Below are 20,392 nucleotides of genomic sequence, written 5' to 3' on the forward strand. Positions count from 1 at the left end.
TAGAATTCTCTCCCTCTACAATATAAACTGAAATTCAATCGAACCTTACATAGGCTACCCTGTTCATTACCTCCTGGTTGTCATATTGACTGTTGTCCCTGTAATATTACCACATTTACCCACTATTGTACTCTCTTTTGTTAGTTAATAAATTCACCTTGAGCACAGTGATGTTGTGTGTGTGTTATTAAGAATCTAGAGTCCCTATACATAGAACTCACCCTCAGATTTGAGATTGACTGACTAGAGTTTACGATTTCAGAATAACTGAACCAGTAACAACTAAAAAATTACCAGAAATTTGTGTAATTCTCAGGCTATACTCAAGGACCGAAAGCCTTGGGCGGACAAGCAAATCTTTAGGTGGTGCTCCTAATTTCGAGGCATAAATATTCCCGGAAATATTAATTTTCATAACTGTTCAAATTTTACGTAGCCTAGATCTGCTACAGAGTGGAACGAGTGGCTGTGTTTACTGCAGCGCTGAGAGGACTACAGACAGCCGATTTTTACACGAAATCTGTCTTTGCATTGACTTTGTATGTAAACTCACCGCGCCGAACGCTCGCTTCGCTTTTGGTCTGAAAGCACCATTAGTACTCCTGAAGATTTTTTTTTTTAAAGTTTTATTCACTCAATGTTTGTAGTTTATTACCAAAAATGGACTTGGTCAGAACATGGGCTATTCAAACAGATGCAGATGTCCTAGTAATTTCTGAAACCTGGCTTAAAAAATCTACCTTAGATAAGGACATTGTGATAGAGTTTTCCGTTGTGATCGTCTAAAGAAGGGGGGTGGTGTTGCAATTTATGTTAAGACTAAATTTAACACCAGGATCTTATTTTCTCAATCTACTGTTAAACAATTTGAGATCTTAGCATTAACCTTGAAATAGCCAAAGGTCAGCATATTAATATCATTGGCTGTTACAGACCCCCTTCTGCTGTTGCTGACGCCTTACCAAATATGATGGCATTTTCAAATGAACTTGACGGCAGTGACATTATTTTAGTTGGAGATTTAAATTGGGACTGGTTATCCTCTGTGTCAGATGATTTTAAAAATCACTGTAATGATCTTACTCAGATAATAAATAGTCCCACTAGACCTAATACCAAAAACCCTAACAAATCTACTCTTATTGACCTGTTTTTAACAAACACACCTCATAAATATTCAGATGTAGGTGTGTTTGCTAATGATTTAAGTGATTACGGTGTCATTGCAGCAGTAAGAAATACAAAACTCCCTAAGATTAAACCTAGAATTATCTTTAAACGAAATTTGAAGCACTTCTGTGAGCAAGCATTTTTGCATGATTTGTCTTACTTTGACTGGGACAGAATTGCACTTATTGACAACGTGGAGCTAGCTTGGAAATATTTTTATGATGGTTTTATTGGAATTGTTCACAAGCATGCTCCCTTCCAAAGGTTAAGGGTAAAGGGACGTGATAACGCATGGTAACCCCCGGAGTTAGCTAATCTTCAGCAGAGAAACCAAGTCTGGGCTAAAGCCAGGCAATCTGGGACAGATTCAGATGGGCTCAGTTTTAGACAGCTGCGCAATCGCTGCACGTTTTTTTTATTAAAAATCAGTTTTTTATCTAGCAGCTACCACAGAAAACCTAAACAATCCCCGGAAATTCTGGAAAGCACTGAAATCGGTTGTCACTTTAAATTCTCATAATGAATTACCTCCATGTATTATCAATGACAAAGTCGTCATATCAGAAAAGTTTGTTTTAATAAGCACTTTGTGGAAGCTGGTTCCTTGTTTGAGCGTCAGCTCCTTCCAAGCAATGCAACCGTGACTGCTTACATTCTTCAGGACCGCTCCCGAAATCTGTGGTGAGTAAAGAGGCCTTTTGCCTAACGCCTTTCTCTGTCGCAGATGTGCAAACAGCTCTCATTGCCTTGGACCCAAGTAAATCTCCTGGTCCTGATAATCTAGAGCAGGGGTATTCAATTAGAATTCAAAGAGGTTATCATTCAGGGCCATAGCGTATAGTTGTATCAACATATATGTTTTTAGTCAACAACTGACAATATTTCAACAATATTCAGTTTTCAAATAAAACTGGAGGGATAATAAATACGAAATAATGAATTCTAAACTATGTAAAGTGCCAGATTTTTAGAAAAAAAGTAAATAAAAAGTGTAGCTGAAGTGATGAAGTGCAGTCTTAACCAATTTTATAATAAACACTTGACACATCTTAGCTAATGAACAGCTGTAATGCTTCCTTCTCTCTTTCATTCCCTTTTACATAGCCACTTCCCTACTTTCTCTTGTCCTGCCAGCTATGATTGGAGATCTATGAGATATTCTGTCTTTAAACTGCCCGTGGGAATCTGTACATTCTTGATTAAAAGCCATGTGAAATCTATTTTCTCTTCCGCCTCCTCTCTCCGTGTGCGTTTCCAAAACGTCTCCAGTGTATCTCACTCACGGACGTGGAGTCGACTGTACAGATTTGATTGGCTGAGCAGTATCACATGAGATGATTAGAGCACATGCGATTGGTCTGTGAGTTTCCTGGGCCGCTAAACCAGTACAGTAAATGCTAGAAAAGCTGCGCGGGTTCAAATAGAAATGCTCCGTCACGAGGTAGTAAGTCACAATAATAAATCCGCTGTAGGTCAGCCTATTAGTGACCTCTGATCTAGAGCCTTATTTTTTGAGAATAGCTGCTGATTTTATTGCTAAACCAATTTCAATCATTTATAACCTCACCCTGGTCAACAATGAGATTCCAATAATTTGGAAATCGGCCTATGTACTCCGTCTTTTAAAGGGAGGTGATCCCTCGCTTTTGGATAATTATAGACCGATTTCCAAGTTGCCAGTTTTAGCTAAAGTTTTCGAATCATTGGTTGATGATCAGCAAAAGGACTATTTGGTTTCCAACCGTATTTTGTCTGACTCACAGTCTGGGTTTCGAAGGCAGCACAGTACTACTACTGCTACAATGAAGGTCATTAATGAAATTTTTGAAGCAATGGACTGCAAGAACACCTGTGTATCTCTTTTTATAGATTTATTGAAAGCATTTGATACAGTGGACCTTTGCGTTTTACTGGAAAACCTACGCAATATTGGTTTTTCTGACCATACTGTTGACTGGTTTACCAACTATTTGGCAGACAGAACACAGTGTGTTTATTTTGACGATCTCAAATCTGCAACACTGAATGTATCAAGTGGTGTACCGCAAGGATCTGTCTTGGGTCCAGTCCAGCACGTACCTTGAGATCCTCGGGCAGAGGTCTGTTGTCTGTTCCAGAGTCTCGACTGAAAACTAAAGGGGACAGAGCGTTTGCTGTCAGGGCCCCGAGGCTCTGGAACAGCCTGCCCGAGGAAATCAGGTCGGCTGAGTCAGTGAACTCTTTTAAGTCCCTTCTTAAAACATACTTTTATAGGAGAGCTTTTCCCGATCTTATTTGACTTTATTTTATCCCTTTTATTTTATTGTATTTTACTAATTTTATATTAAATTTTCATGCTCTTATCTTTTTTTTTTGTATTATTCTTTACACTTGTTAAAGCACTTTGTAACTTTGAAAAGTGCTCTACAAATAAGGATTATTATTATTATTATTATTTTATTTACCATTTATATTAATAACTTGGGTCAAGACATCCCACAGGCTCATTTCCATTTTTATGCTGATGATACCATTATTTATTGTAAGGCTGCTACTTTACATCAAGCTTTTTCTTGTTTAAAATCTGCTTTAAACCTTGTTCAGGTTCAACTATATCAGCTAAAGCTATTTTTGAATATTGAGAAAACTAAGATTATGCTTTTTTAAGTCTCTGGACAGTCTTCCAGGTATTTTTACTATACATGGTGTGCAGATCAAACAAGTCCAATTGTACAAATATTTGGGTATATTAATTGATGATCAGCTCTCTTTTAAGTCGCACATTGATAAACTGGTACAAAAGCTCAAACTGAAAGTAGGACTTTATTTTAGAAACAAAGCCTGTTTTTCTTGGAAAACCAGGAAGAGATTGATTGCTGCAACCTTTCTCACTGCACTCGATTACGGTGACCTGCTCTATAGAAATGCGCCTGGCCGATGTTTGTCTTTCTTTGATACTGTCTACCATAGTGCTTTGAGGTTTGTGACTGAATGTAAAGCATTAACACATCATTGTACCTTGTACAAAATGACAAACTGGCCCTCATTATCAGTGAGGAGGCACATACATTGGCTCATGTTGCATCAAGTCTATGTTGCATAGACTTGCACAGACCCTCTTATCTTTGCACTTATATATCATGCAATATCAGTCCCTATAATTTGCGCTCCGGTAACTTGTATTTGTAATCTGTACCTACGGTCCGTACAGAGCTCGGTAAGAAGGCCTTTAGTTATGTTGCCCCATCCACCTGGAACACATTGCAGACTGATTTGCAGTTGCGAAATCTGATCCCTTTTGGTGAATTTAAACACAGCATGAAAGACTTGGAAGTAGACGCTATAAATTGTTGTCACTGCTTTTAAAATAACTAAATCCTATAAACTTACGGTATGTATAAATTGTACTTTTAAGTGGTCTAATGTTGTTTGTTTATGTATCATAAGGGTCTTGTTAATTGTTCTCTGTTGTTGTGCGTGTGCTCGTGTTTCATATTTGTAACTGCTTTGTCAATATGCTGCTATTTTGGCCAGGTCTCTCTTGTAAAAGAGGTTTTAAATCTCAATGAGATCATCTGGTTAAATAAAAAAAAACGTTATCAACTGCACTGTAGTATAGCTAAAGTTCCACAAAAAGAAAAACAAAGAGTTATAGGCATCCAGCTTACTAAACTCATCAGCTTAACGTTCACACAGTTTCTCTTGACTGACCCTCAATATTACGTTACTTAGTCCAACATTGCCCTGCCTGCTAGCCACATTAACCGTGCAATATGCTAACGCCAAGTTAGCTAACCTACAAAATAAACAGTAAAACAACATAAAACATAGCAAAACTTAACAGCTTCCAAGTTTCAAGACAGCTGACGGACAGCCCATGCCCCATAGTGATCCATGCAGTGCTTGAACCATTACGGCCCTCGTATAATTTGTCAAATTTTTTGAAGTATTGATTTATTCATTTAACACACAGTGAAGGGTAAAACAAGAAGGTATGAACATAACGTTTGTTGCGCTTGCTTGCCATTCCCTGCGGCTGCCTTGTCAATAGTGCGGTTTTTCAATATTGTGCATGTTAACCATAGTTGTTGTGCCTCTCTGTAGATTACTAAATGTACTACTAGTAAGTTGACATTGGGGGGCAGTATTACATTTAGGATAGTGGAGAGCAATCAACACCTACACACATGCAGCACACCTTCTTGATTTTGCTTTGGTTACTGGCGTCATTGTTTGTCTCATTTTACTTCATAATCCTTATTCAATAAAATATGGTAATTCAGGCAGACATACAATGAAATAAAGCACAAGGCAAAGTCAGATTGGTTCAGAAAAAGAAAGTCATTATTTAAGGCACACCTTAATAGTTTGCAACTCCATCACATATGAATACAATAAACACACAATGACAACTGAAGGACAACAAAACCTTAATAGGAATGAAATTCACAGGTGTGGAACAGTTCTGTTCCCAGACTAAACTTGTTTTTAGATAGACGTTTTGTTGAAAAATGGTTTTGCCTGGGTCAACTGATTATTTTACACATTTACTTTTTGGAGGGGTTTATCTGCCACATCTGTACCATCTGGTACTCCAATTATATATGAACAAATTCCGATAATCATTCACAAATTTTATTTATTCTGGATTTACCCAGGATTAGTCCATCTGTTTAACTATCCCGCTATATTATACAACTTATACAGGAAACCACCTTTGGATATGTAAAATTACATCAATGACGACAACAACAACAACAACAACAACAATAACACAAAGGTAAGTCTAAAACTTTGTTTTCAATAGAAAAGTGCCAACAGTGATGAATTGAATAGAGTGAAGTATGTTTTAAATATAATTACAAGTATCATAGACTTGAAAGGATTGAGTCATATTGCAGATAGATAAGCTCAAGGTCAATAGAGTGACTAAGCATCAGTAGAAATCACATGTACTGACTGATTCTGAAAAAGGTTTTTACTACCTGCACATATTGTTTAAGGGAACCAGCTGTGTGCCATATCTGTGGTATAAGGCATCCCTCTGCAAACGTCAGAGGCAGGTGTGGTTTCTTAGACATGGTTTTAACCACTTCTACAGTAAAGCTTACAGTATGAATCGGGGGTAGTGCCTATTCTGGTGTTTATTTGTTTCCTTTTTTGCAGTTTTTTTACTCTGAACCTGAAAAAATGTGAAAGTCAATAGGTTTTTCCACTGTGTTATCCGGTTGGTGCTGAGTTACTGTTGAATACCATCATGTTGCAGAATGTATTCTTCTATGGGAGCAATTCATTGCAAATACAAATTTATCTTATCTGGTGGCACATTTGTAATTGGTTTTATCCAACACAAAAGAGGAAGAACATTAAAAAAAAATTGACAAAAACAAATTTCAATGCAGACAGTAACTGAAAAAATTAATCTTATGTAGGACTCAGCTTAAACCTTGTCTATAAAAGGAGAATAAGTTTTCACTCACAGCTTTAGTTTTTCTTTGTCTCTCTGTGCATAAATGCTACAGTTGATGAAGAAGCATGTGCAAAGCAAGGTTCAGTGCAGAACATCTACCATCTACCTTTTCTACGTTTTCATAGCTATAAACCTTTATTTCAAGACCCATCTGGTCATTACAGATTGAGGCAAAGGTTAGTCTAAAATGTTTTAAAGGAGTTTAACACCAGTTTGACAGAAAAAAACTTTCATCAGAAGGTCCACTTAACTTGGTGTATCCAAAGCTTTCAACCACATCTGGTAGCCTTAACTGAGCAACTCCGTATACATATTTCTGTATTCACTCCGTAACTTAAAGCATACACAAGTGAAGAAAACTTGCAGCTTGTTTTGACTATATCTGCAGGTGATCGAGTTGGGACATTGTACAAATTGGTGCAATCCTACCATCTTTGTTAGCTTGACTAGCTAAAGCTAAGCATAATGACCACTGCAACCATGTATCTGCTGCTATGATAAAGCGAGCCATTCACGCTGAAGCCTACAGTTCAGCTCTTTGTTTTATATCTTAGAGGAATCTGTGGTTGCTGTCTTTAAAACAAAAGGCCTCGTTTTACCTTTTAAACCTCTCCATTTTAATGTTTTGTACTCTTAAGTGTCAAACTCGAATCTCAAGTCATGTAGATCACATGGGACAAGACCATCTTCCTATGACGTTGTTTTTGAATATATGTTGCCAACCCAACTCATTACGCCAATTCTTGTTAAGTCCATTTCCATGTGGCACTGGAGAACCATTGTTATATTTAAATAACTGTAATTAACCAGAAAAATGCCTCACTGAGATAAAAAATCTGAGTGTCCCGTCAAGACAGCAGCAGCATATACAACTTTCAGCTAAAGGTGACCACATCCAACTTTATTTCCTGCGACAGCTGAGTAGGTGCGGCATTGTCTCCTTTTTGGCAGGGGAGTGACTCCCTCTTCATTTCAGCACACTGCCCAGAGTAGAGGTTGAGCAGACCTTAGAGCACCAGAGTGATGTAAGGAAGCATGATATGAGTGTCACTCGGCTGAGAGTCAGTCTTCTCTGTGACGGTAAAGCGAAAAAGCCTGGCTGTGGCATGGCTGCTGCTCCAGGGTTCCATTTCACTACAGTTCTGGAGCACTTGATAATGTGGTTTCTGTGTGTGATCAGTGGTGCATTCTGCATTTGTGTTCTTATCAATGTAGTGGTGCAGGAACATTGAAGACCGAATCTGAGTGCCTGTGCTGAACAATAGGTGTCTGAGTGTAAATTGCTGATCTACAAGCTGTGGGCAGGTGCAGGTGATAAGGGAGTAAGTAGGGATTTCGAGTCATGAGCCCTATCCTGATAAGTAGGCAGCCGGTTCAACATTGTTGTTCTGTCCATCTTCTATTGCCTTGTTCTTCTCACTCATGGACAGCTCAGAGGACTCTATATCCACCACTGCTTTCCTTGACCTGTTGAGTAAAGAACATCTCTTGTTAATATTGAATTAACAGTGACAGTGCAAGTTTTTGTTGTATCCATTGTCATTGTGCTTGTGTACTTTCTAGCCATGTGATGTGAAGTCTTTTGTCATTTTACCTTTGCCGTAGCTATGTGATGACCAAAGTTAGTAAGTAATGTCACTGACATTTCATCATTTTAGCATGATGTTGATCCTGCGATGGACAAAGTTAGTAGCTAATGTTACTAACGGGTAACTGGTCTTGACCATGCATCCATATGTGATGACTTGAGATATGAGAATGGGTTGGTTTTCTTAACCAAAGCTTTAACAGGGTAAAATGTAACTAATGGTACTGATACTGTATTATCTAACTCATGTTTTGCCCTGTGATGGTGAAGATGAGCCGCTAATATGTTAGCAACCAATGTTATTGGCTTTTTATAATTTTACCAAAAGCTTTGGCCAAAGATAGAGGCTGATGTAAGATATTTTACTATGTTACCATGTTACCTTGTAATGGCCTTGTGAAGGTCCTTTTACCAGTTTACCTTAACATTTGGCTTCTCTATACTGTGTATTGTTCCGCCATACTTTATAGTGCAAAAATAATAATGTATAGCCTGATTTTTGTGTATGTCATGTATTCCTTGTTAAACAAATATTGCTTTGCAGTGTTTAGTTTTTTAATTTGGGCTTTTTGTCTCACTACTTTCTTTATTTCCTCTGTATTGTTTCACAAACAGTTTGACCTACTCTTTGTGTGTTTAAGACCATACCTTTTTTCACTCACAAATACACTATAATTCACATTTTATATTAAAATTTCTAACTTAAATTTTCATTGTTTCTTCTGAAGGTAGCTATGCTTAGTTCTTTGAAATTTCTAAAGCCCTAGAAAATCTGATCCTTAACATATTTATCCTTTTTCTATTGTCAAGTACAATCTTTCAGCAAAAGCCAGTGCAAGACTGGACAATCATGTGAGCCTTTTACTAGTTATTTTCCTCAAAATCCTAATCTTCTATGAGCTTTTGTTTATGCTCTAGGGAAGGATACGATTGTTAAATGATTTAGACAGGTTACAAGAAGCTGAAATTGATCATAATTTTCTGTATGCAAGTTAGTCTGTCAGTTTTGGATATACTTCCAGAAACATCTATTTTTCATACACAGTATCTAGTTAACATGGGGATTCTCTCTCTGCCACCCACTGTGTTTCTGCCTCAATCACACACCCACATATATGGGCCAGTTCTTCTGCCACAAATAGCCACATTACTGTCCTTTCACACCATCCTGCATGCTTTCACCAGCCAACAAGGAAAACTTTTTTTCTCTTCAAATTAGGGCTACAATCTACAGAATATTTTTAACACACATACAGCCAGCCAAACGGTATTTGTTAAATATTGTGTGCCTTTTTACTTAAAAGAACATTAAATATTTAAAATTACATCTTTATTTTGAAAATCAAGCACTGTTTATCAAATGTTTTTAGTTTCACAACACTGACAGTTGTCATGTTTCCTCAGTGTTAACACTACAATGGCAATATTATGATGTATAGTGTTGGTTGTAAAGAATGTGTAGTAGGGGTGGGTGATATGGCCATAATATAATATCACAATATTCCAATGTTAGGGATGTGGTTTTGTGTTCATGTGATCCTGTTTAAGTCTGTTTCTGGTTCTGTGTTTCTCTGTGTAGCCTTGTTTGTTCATTCACATGTCCGAGTTTACTCTTTATCTGGTTTCATGGTTGTGGGTTCTGTTTCTATAAGACTTACTTGATCTTGTCATGTTTAGGGTTTTGGTAGCAATGTTAGTTATGTTTATCTGCATGTTTTTTACTTGCTCGAGTCCCTAGTCCTAGGTTTCAATGTTTTAGTGTAGTCCTGTCTCCTGTTTGGTCCGGTCTCAGTCCATGCCCTGATTTTGCCTTTCCATGTTTTGTGTTTTACTTTGGTAGATCTGCTCTAGTGTGTTCCCGTGTGCTTTACTTCCTGTTTTACTTTGTAGTATTCAGTACTCATGTGTCCTTGTCTAGTTTGCTTCCTCTTTGATTACCTGATGTGTTTCAGCTGTGCTTCCCGCCCCGCTCGTTTGCCTGTGTATATAAGCCCTCAGTTTTGTTTAGTCCCTGTCTGGTCCTTGTTGTTGTCTTTTGTTGAGTGTTCTGCCCTGTCCCTGTGTTTCTGGATTACCCTGCCTTTGCTTACCTCAGTTTGGATTTACTTTTGTTTGGACTTGTACCAGTGAGAGCCTGTTTAATTTATTGTTGGTTTAAATAAACCACCTGCATTGCATCTTGCTTTTGTGTCTTGCGTTTGGGTCCTAACCTGCCTCTGCACTCAGCCAGTCCCTGATATTCAAGGTATTTTTGGAATATGAAATTATTGACAAAATGACAAAATATTTTTGGTTTTGGACTCACAATAGCTGTTGAGCTCTTGGCTCTCCTCTTACTCAACCAGGTGCTTCTGCTTGAAGTGGTGAAATAAGATTGTCTACACATTTACATATACCTGTGGTTTGTTGTAAAGCTGATCAATTGTAACCAAACCACTTCCACACTATTGAAGTTGCATCCCATTTTGAACTCCACTGTGGAGACTGCCAGTATTTGAAGATATTAAGACATTTATTTGGAATATTGCCATTATCAACATAATAGTTTTAATTAAATTAAAAATTATACCAATATATTGTGTGTAGGACAGGTAATGGAGGTTCCTTACTTTTCTCTGTTGAAGACAATGAAGTCTCTTTGGACATTATCCAGTCGCTGCTGCAACTGACCATTCTGGAGGAGAAACACACAACAACATCAACAACTCAGTGGTCACTGCTGGCAATTCTGAAAAAGCCAACAAGATTTGAGCCGATCATTAGTCATCACTGGTCATGGACTTTAGAGGGAGAGTTCATACCTCACCTTCTCCCCTCTTCATTTATGGAGTAACTGTGGAGATGGTGTCCACCTTTAAATATCTGGGCCTGCACATCTCCAATGACCTCACATGGGCCACCAACACAGCCACCATTATTAAGAAGGCCCACCAATGCCTGTACTTTTTGAGGAGGCTGAAGTGGGCTGACCTCAATCCTGCTATCCTGACCTGTTTTTACCGGTGTGTCATGGAGAGCACACTAACATCCTCCATCACTGTCTGGTATGGAAACTGCTTTGTGGTTGACAGGAAGGCGCTGCAATGAGTAGTTAAATCTGCTAAAAAAATAACAAGTAGCAGCATCCCTTCCCTAGATGACATCTATGTCAGCAGGTGCAGGAGCAGAGCATCAGGTATCATGAAGGACCCCATCCACCTGGCGCACAAACTGTTTACCACCCTCCCCTCTGGCAAAAGGTTGCACAGCCTAAAAGCAAGAACAAGAAGGCCAACGTGCAGCTTCTTTCCAGAGGCTGTGAAGCTTATGAACTCCCTGGCTTAGAGTTCAACCTGCCCTTTGCTCTCACATTGCTGCTACTGCACAAGGCACTTTAATGATGCCATATGGTTTTTAACTATGGTTTTAAATATCTGTTTATTATAGTTAATATTATTTCAATGTCCAAAGACATGCGGACTAGGTTAATTGGTGACACTAAAATTGTCCTTAGGTGTGAGTGTGAGTGGTTGTTTGTCCATGTGTGGCCCTGCGATGGAATGGTGACCTGTCCAGGGTGTTCCCCGCCTTTCGCCCGATGTCAGCTGGGATTGGCTCCACCCCCCACCCCCCCGCGACCCTGTATGCAGGATAAGCGGTTGACGATGGATGGATGGATGGATGGATGGATGGATGAATGGATGGATATTTTAATTTGTTATTTATTCTGTACACTTGTTATTTATTCTGTAGGCTGCTGGACCTGGTAAACGAATTTTGTTCATGTTTTACATGTTTGAATGAGAACTGAGATGAGAACTGAACTGAACATTGTTCCCAGCTACAGAATCAGAATCATTTACATTCAATGCAGATAAATCTGATTTGGTGTTACTGATCAGAGGCAAAAACCACTGACAGTCTCATAGTACCTGCTGGCTGAAACACATGCACTGTATAGCTGCAAACTATTCAACAGACAGTAGACTGTAAGTACTACTTTCCTCATATCAGGTTCTTCACATTTAATAAGATGCCAGACAAGGAAACTGACCTAACTTTAGAGGACACTTATGGACACCCCACCTGCTCCATGTACTCATACATATTTTGCCCACTTAATCAAGTAAAAAACATCCGACTCTGTCATGACAGGCTGTCCTCGCACTGCTGTAGTGCCAAGACACGTAGACAGGTGCTATCCCACTCTCCCAAGGAGGTGGCGAGGAGAGAGATCATAGACATCATCATTATGACACTGTGTGTGTGTCAGAGAGACACACTAGGAGAGGCATTAGCAAGAAAATGAACAAATGCAGAAGGGTGTGTTCCATTTGCTTGTGTGGATGAGAGTTTTTCAAGACCTACCAATATCACACCTACGTGTATACACCTTACCATAATGTAAATAAAATACAAATTCCAAAAGTAACTACTAACTTCAAACTGTCCACTCCAAAATATCTTCACTTTGGAGGATTTCCTGAACACTCGCAAGTATGATTACATGCTGCTTCTCCGCACACCACTCCAGTGACTCCCGGTGACAGCCGGGGAGCAGCCAATGGAAGACCAAAAGCCTTGAACTACATGGCAGGGGAAGAGGAGAGGGCGGTTTTGTAGGAACATTTCAAAAGTGACGGAAAAGAACAGGAGGTGTAGAGTGTGCATTATATACTCATTGCGCATGAGTGCACAAGAGAGAGAGAAGAAACAAGAAGCAGGTCTATGGTTGGCATATTCAGTAATTGCAAATGAAAAAGAAAGACAGTTTCTTTTCTCGTGGGTTTCTGATAACGGGGCTCTGTCACAGTAGTATCACAGAGCTCAAAAAAATAAAGGGAACACTAAAATAACACATCCTAGATCTGAATGAATGAAATAATCTCATTAAATACTCCTTTCTTTACATAGTTGAATGTGCTGACAAAAATCACAACAAAATCACACAAAAATTATCAATGGAAATCACATTTATCAACCCATAGAGGTCTGGATTTGGAGTCACACTCAAAATCAAAGTGGAAAACCACACTACAGGCCGATCCAACTTTGATGTAATGTCCTTAAAACAAGTCAAAATGAGGCTCAGTAGTGTGTGTGGCCTCCACATGCCTGTATGACCTCCCTACAACGCCTGGGCATGCTCTGGATGGTCTCCTGAGGGATCTCCTCCCAGACCTGGACTAAAGCATCCGCCAACTCCTGGACAGTCTGTGGTGCAACGTAGCGTTGGTGGATGGAGCGAGACATGATGTCCCAGATGTGCTCAATTGGATTCAGTCCATAGCATCAATGCCTTCCTCTTGCAGGAACTGCTGACACACTCCAGCCACATGAGGTATGGCATTGTCTTGCATTAGGAGGAACCCAGGGCCAACCGCACCAGCATATGGTCTCACAAGGGGTCTGAGGATCTCATCTCGGTACCTAATGGCAGTCAGGCTACCTCTGGCGAGCACATGGAGGGCTGTGCAGCCCCCCAAACCATTACTGACCCACCGCCAAACCAGTCATGCTGGAGGATGTTGCAGGCAGCAGAACGTTCTCCACGGCGTCTCCAGACTCTCACGTCTGTCACATGTGCTCAGTGTGAACCTGCTTTCATCTGTGAAGAGCACAGGGCGCCAGTGGCGAATTTGCCAGTCTTGGTGTTCTCTGGCAAATGGCAAACGTCCTGCACGGTGTTGGGCTGTAAGAACAACCCCCACCTGTGGACGTCGGGCCTCGTACCACCCTCATGTTTCTGACCGTTTGAGCAGACACATGCACATTTGTGGCCTGCTGGAGGTCATTTTGCAGGGCTCTGGCAGTGCTCGTCCTGCTCCTCTTTGCACAAAGGCGGAGGTAGCGGTCCTGCTGCTGGGTTGATGCCCTCCTACAGCCTCCTCCACGTCTCCTGATGTACTGGCCTGTCTCCTGGTAGCGCCTCCATGCTCTGGACACTACGCTGACAGACACAGCAAACCTTCTTGCCACAGCTCGCATTGATGTGCCATCCTGGATGAGCTGCACTACCTGAGCCACTTGTGTGGGTTGTAGACTCCGTCTCATGCTACCACTAGAGTGAAAGCACCGCCAGCATTCAAAAGTGACCAAAACATCAGCCAGGAAGCATAGGAACTGAGAAGTGGTCTGTGGTCACCACCTGCAGAACCACTCCTTTATTGTGTCCTCTATTGGTGTCTTGCTAATTGCCTATAATTTCCACCTGTTGTCTATTCCATTTGCACAACAATGTGAAATTGATTGTCAATCAGTGTTGCTTCCTAAGTGGACAGTTTGATTTCACAGGAGTGTGACTGACTTGGAGTTACATTGTGTTGTTTAAGTGTTCCCTTTATTTTTTTGAGCAGTGTACATAACCACCATGTGGGTGATGCAGACTACCTGAAGGACAAAGAAAGAAACAGGCAGACAGAGACAGAGGAGAAATACTGTGACAAATGTGTCAAACATCAGTGATAGATGTGATCCATAAGAGATATGACAGATGAGACACAATGTGTGATGTAGTGTATCACTGATGCTGTCATATTGACTTTTTCTTAGATCTAAAGGCACAACAGAACCTGACAAATAAAAACCTTTTGTATAACCTTTTCCCATACCAAAATAAAAAACTCTGGTTTCTTCTGTTGCTCTTTTAATCTTAATCCAGGAATTTGTTTTTTGTTATTTACCATATTGCATTGGCATTGGTGATCAGTTGCAGGACAAAGTCAAGGAAGACAAGCTGCACTGCTGAATGCTTTCAATAGAGTTTTTTTCCAGTGCAGTCAGCTAAACTTAGATAGAGGTATTTATGCTATTGATTTAGAGGCATATTTTGAAAAATGCCTGACTCTTGCTCTTGACCTTTATCTTATGTCTTCTCCTCTGTTCCCTATCTGTTTTTAACTGGTATCTTGTCATACAGTTTTCTTTCTAAAGAATCTATGATCCAATTTAAACTTGTCAATTCAAGTGTCCCAAATCTGGAAAAAATCCAGGTGCTTTCATTTACACGGCCAAAAAAACTGCCACCTCACCATGTCGGTTTAAGTAATCGGATTACAATCCGTCTAATCTTTCTTGGTTGTACTGTATTTACACTTGGCTTTTTTGATACTGGATTGGTATCTAAGACGCATGAAGTGGCTATGAGTAAATACGGTCTTAAATCTGTTGAATACCACTTTGTTTTTTACATCTTTACTGTCTTAGCTTTTGCCATGCCATATCTTTAGGTCAAATTTGAGCATAAGTCAAGAGTAATGTCATATTCTTGGCACTGCATTTTGCCAAGGTTTTGTCACCTCACTTAACAATAAAATTGTATACTCTTGAAACTTTACACAAAGCTCCCTGAACTGCTGTATATATCCAAAATATAAGAATATGAACCTTAGGAAAATAACAAAACAGGAGAGTTTTAAGGTAGGAATAGGCAAATATGTCACAGAAAATTTAACTCAGAAAGGCATCTAGGTTTCTAAAAGAAAGATATTTTTCTTTGCACACTTGCTCTCTCCTTCACTGCATATGAAAAATCTATATGATTTGCATCTCCGTGCTATGCTTATTTGGGGTCGGATATGAGGAAATACAGAAGGAAGCAAATAAAGAAAGATGGACATATGAAATATAGAATTAATGAAGGAAGGAAGTACATATGAAACTAAATAAGGGGGATAAGTAATGAAATCAGGAAAGAAGGAAATGCAGGAAGAAAAGAAGCACAGAAATAAGGATAAAAAGTAAGGAATTAAATAAGGAAAGATAGAAAGAATAAAGGGAGGGAAAATGAAGGTAAGATAGAAGGATAAAAGGAAAGAAAGATGCTTGCTGGAAATGGCATTCATGCACAATGGTAAAATAAGTAAATTCTTTAACTGTAGACACTTCACCACTTGTTTCTCTCTCTCTGTCTCTTCCTCTCTATCTTTATTTGATGCTTTTAAAAAGACAGTTCAGGAGCTAATTGTTCCAACTGCTGGATTAAACTCCATTTAATGAGACAAACCAACAGGGAGTGCTCTGCTGGATAAGAGCCTAACAGGGACATTTCTGAGCATCCTTATCTGTGCTTACTGTGTCTGTCTGGAGCTGGGGAAAGCTTTTGTTTGTAATGGGACTACTAATATGTTCTGCAGTTGAAGTAGGGATTATGTCACATTTAAACAATCTGTAATACATTAAACATTACCCCCAAAATTTAAAGGACCTTACCTTGAGAACAGTGGACAAAAAGCACAATATGCAAAATAATGGACCTTTTATGAGTGTGCATTAAATTACAATACAAATATAGAATACATTTGTTAAGTTTTGGATCATCGACTAGTTTAGAAAGTATAACAAAAATGCTATGTTTTCTCACTCTGTATTGTTCTTAAATTTTACCAGAACCAAAGACATCAAACCTGTGCTGTGGATTTCAGAAGAACTGTTCATCATATGTGAAAAGTGTGAATTTGTTCTCCCCATGGGGAATAATAAAAAATGGTTAGCAGGAATACTCAAACCATAATTTGAATAGTCCAGAAATTTCTGATGTCAATAGTTTCAGCTAAGCCAGCTGTTGCTCAGTGTAAAAATCTACTTTAACTACAAATACTCCTGTAACAAAACCGAAGAAAAGTTCTCAGCACATTCCAATGTAAGAGCATGACTTGATCATTTCACATTCAGATATTGTAACTTTTCCTCAAAACCCTGCCCTCACACTCAAACAACCCCTGCTTTCACTTAGATTTGATCTGCTTCTTCTTGACCTTGTGAACGTGTCTGCAACGAGGTAGGGACAATTTGGTTAGTGGATTTTGACAGGGTTGAAATGAATGTTAAGTTACTGGAGTTGATGACAACTTGTTACGCAACACTTAAATTAAACCATGGAGTTCTCTCAAAAGATTAAGTGATTTAAACCAATGGTGAGTAAGAACAAGTAATAAATATAATATTATATATACAGGCTTGGGAAGTGACGGATTGCATGTAACAGCGTTACATAATAAGGATACAAATATACCAACTGTATTCCGTTACAGTACAGAAAAAACATTTGTAAAAACAGGGATTACTCATAGGGATTACTTCAATGGGAAGATTTTATTATTATTTAGTTTCTCTAAAAATACACTGAGCAAATAATGCATCATAACTTTTCTTGTTTGTAGTTGCGTATTTGATATTGAAGTAATCAGATTACATATAAAATATGTTGCTAGCTACTAGGCTACAGTGTACAATGCCACAATTGTTTTGTCTATGAACCTTAACAATGTCCTTCACCACAAAAGCAGGCTATATTTTGATGGCAGGCTATGCAAATCAGACTGAATTATTTCATGATTTATTACTGTATTGTGTTACCATGATATAAAATGACATATACTGTAATATAAGATTTTGGCCACATCACCCAACCCCTATCCTGTAATACTTCTACTGTAGTCATACTCATAACTGTTCTAAACTGGTCTGAAATTCAGTTCTATACAGGCTACTATTTAAACATATTTGTGATAGTGCCCTAACTTTTAGATTAAAATTTACTAACTAACTAAATTTTAGATTAAAAAAGCACAAATACTGTGTCACAAAATCCTCTACATTGTCAACACTCTTTTGAGTTTAGCTTTCATTAAGAAAGCTGTACTTCACTCTATTCTATCCTGACACACACAAACATACAACATATGCACAATACCTCTTCAGCACTTTGTCCATCTGTACTGTTTTTTGAATGTACCCTGAAGTACATTATCTAAATGAATTCTATAATACATGCAGTGTACAATCAACTGGAATGACATCTCTGAGTAGGAGAGAGAAGTGTGTGTGTGTGTGTGTGTGTGTGTACATATGATTGGAGTCTTCAATTTATATTGTTCTCACAGCACAAGTCCAATTTTCTGCTGTATATTATCTGTGATTTAATTGAGCTAATTTTATGCTGCATTATGAGCGTAGCAGCAACAGTGGGGAAGAGACAGAGAGATAAAAGAGGAGCTAGAAAAATAGATGAGCAAGCGGACCAATACTGTATGGAGGGGGAAGTGAGAGCGACGTGTAGATGCAGCAGCATTGTGGAAGGTGTCTGAGGACAAGGGAGGAGAAATAAGGTTGGAGAGGAGAAGAGGAAAATGAGGGGAGAAGAGGAGGAATATGCAAAATGACTACAGAGCAGCCCCAGTAAGAAGCTAGCTGGGACAAGCATTAGGGCAACTAGCTTACTTCATTCAATATTGATCTGCTATGCTTAAGAAATGCTGCACAGACTGTCTCCCTCTCTTTTTCTGAAACACACACACACACACACGCACACACACAGCACTCACTTTCTACCTTAGTATCTCTTATGTGCATCTATCACAAGTGGCCCCACAGGCCCTTTGTAAATGGATATAGCAAAGCATTGCACAAACACAGACTGATGTTTATAGTCAGTAAAGCGAGTATCTTCCCAACAGACAGACCAGCTCATGTAGCTAAATATGACTACTGAAAAGAATAATATGCACATTAAACAAATCATTTAGAAAGAAAGGTGAAATGTTTCAGGATTGAATTTAACAGTATATATTTGAGGTAATATTAATTAAAAGGATTTTTGGACTAAAAGACTGCTTACCCTGGCTGATTACCCTGGTGCCATTCCCTGTTCACAGTAAATTTAAACACACAAACAAAATAGCCCATGTGACATCATTTAAAAAAAAAATGGGGCAGGAGGTGGGCAGGTACAAAAAAGACAACAAGATCAGAGGAAACATGGGAAGGACGGAAGGCTAACATTGAGATGCCAGAATGGCCACAGCATTCTGAACAAGATACAGATAACGGTAGATTACATGCAAGGCTAATTACGGAATAGAGCATGTTAACATAAGATGGGTTGATGTAAAGGCAAATGTGAATCACTCTCTAGGTTTGCCATGAAAACAAACCGAACAAACTTATTTATCAAAAGCACCTTAAAAGTGACAGGTTTTAGGCTTTAAAGAGGAGGACTGACATTAGAGGTTTTGTGCCAAAATGGCAGTGCTCTAGAGAGGGGGTGAAACAGGACTTTCTTTATGTAATTTTCTATTCTTGACCTCAGTAAATCAGTAAATCTTTAACTGCTATTAATATTTACCACTTATAAACCTCACTTGTCTACATAAAAGCTCAGTCTTTCTTTTAATATAAGATACTTGTAGTCGTTTGTTTAAATCATTTTCACATGAACATGATGGTCGAGCTACATTGATCAAATATTGCCCAAGTGAAACCGTAATGAATAAGGTGATTTAATTAGGAAATGCAAGCCACAAAAGCACAAAACCATTTCACTGACTTAATGTTAGTTTCCCTTAGTCTGACCATAAACTGTTAATTCATCTTACTCCATAAACATAATAAATGTTTTTCTTGAAAGGCTACTATCATTATTTCATTAGAATAGGGGGCTTTTGTCTGAATGGGCCAAGGGATAACGAATGTTGTCTGGCTGCAAAGTGAGATATCTCTTGATATATACACATAAGCAGGTTTCCACAAGCAGCTGTCAGCTTTCATAAAACATGGCGCACTTCGGGCCAGCTCCTACTTCTTATTGCAAGCTGGTGAGGTATGTGCTCTAGGGTCTGGACCACACAAATTGCTTTACTTCTATTAGAAAAGAGTCCCATAAACCGTTCTAATGTGCGACAGAATGGGAGAGGTTCCAAATGTATTGACTTTGTGTGTGTGCATATTGTATGTACATTGTATGTACAAGCAAGTTTCAGTGGTGTGGTGCAGTGTTGTTGGATAGTGACCAGACCCAACACACAGTCCTGCACCATTGCTGGTAAAAGCACACAAATTAAATCACAACCTATCTGATGGTTAGTGTTAGTGTTAATTTGCTGATCTCTGAGCTTTTACTGTATCAGTGGAAAGACTGGACAAAATTGGACAGAAGCCTAGAACTCAGTGTGGCAAACCCTGTGCTCTAAATGCATTTCTTCTGATAAACAGACCTGACTACCTGTTTTAAAGGCATATTACTAAAATCTCTCTTGTTGTAAAATGTTTTTGTGATGAAATATGTAGAAAAGAAAAGTACTTTACCATTTACTATATCTCTTACACATTTATATATCAGGGGAGAATGACTATCAACACAGGACAGGTAGTGACACGCCTTGCTGTACAAATTTTTTGATCTCTGGGGTTACATATTACCGAAAATG

At 38.8% G+C, this 20,392-nt stretch overlaps 1 protein-coding gene across 1 annotated transcript in view; it reads right to left on the bottom strand.

Annotated features, from left to right (window-relative positions):
• Window positions 1-7,524: 7,524 nt before the first annotated feature.
• Window positions 7,525-20,392, bottom strand: part of stk32a (serine/threonine kinase 32A) — a 70,465-nt gene continuing 57,597 nt past the window's right edge. The window contains exons 11-12 of the mRNA XM_046040242.1: window positions 10,817-10,881; window positions 7,525-8,086 (exon numbers count right to left, since the gene is read on the bottom strand). Coding sequence (XP_045896198.1) covers window positions 7,969-8,086; window positions 10,817-10,881 — 183 coding nt within the window. The 3' untranslated portion in view covers window positions 7,525-7,968. The remainder of the gene's footprint in view (window positions 8,087-10,816; window positions 10,882-20,392) is intronic.

This window comes from Micropterus dolomieu, linkage group LG23 (genome assembly GCF_021292245.1).
Source record: "Micropterus dolomieu isolate WLL.071019.BEF.003 ecotype Adirondacks linkage group LG23, ASM2129224v1, whole genome shotgun sequence".
Lineage (NCBI taxonomy): Eukaryota > Metazoa > Chordata > Actinopteri > Centrarchiformes > Centrarchidae > Micropterus > Micropterus dolomieu.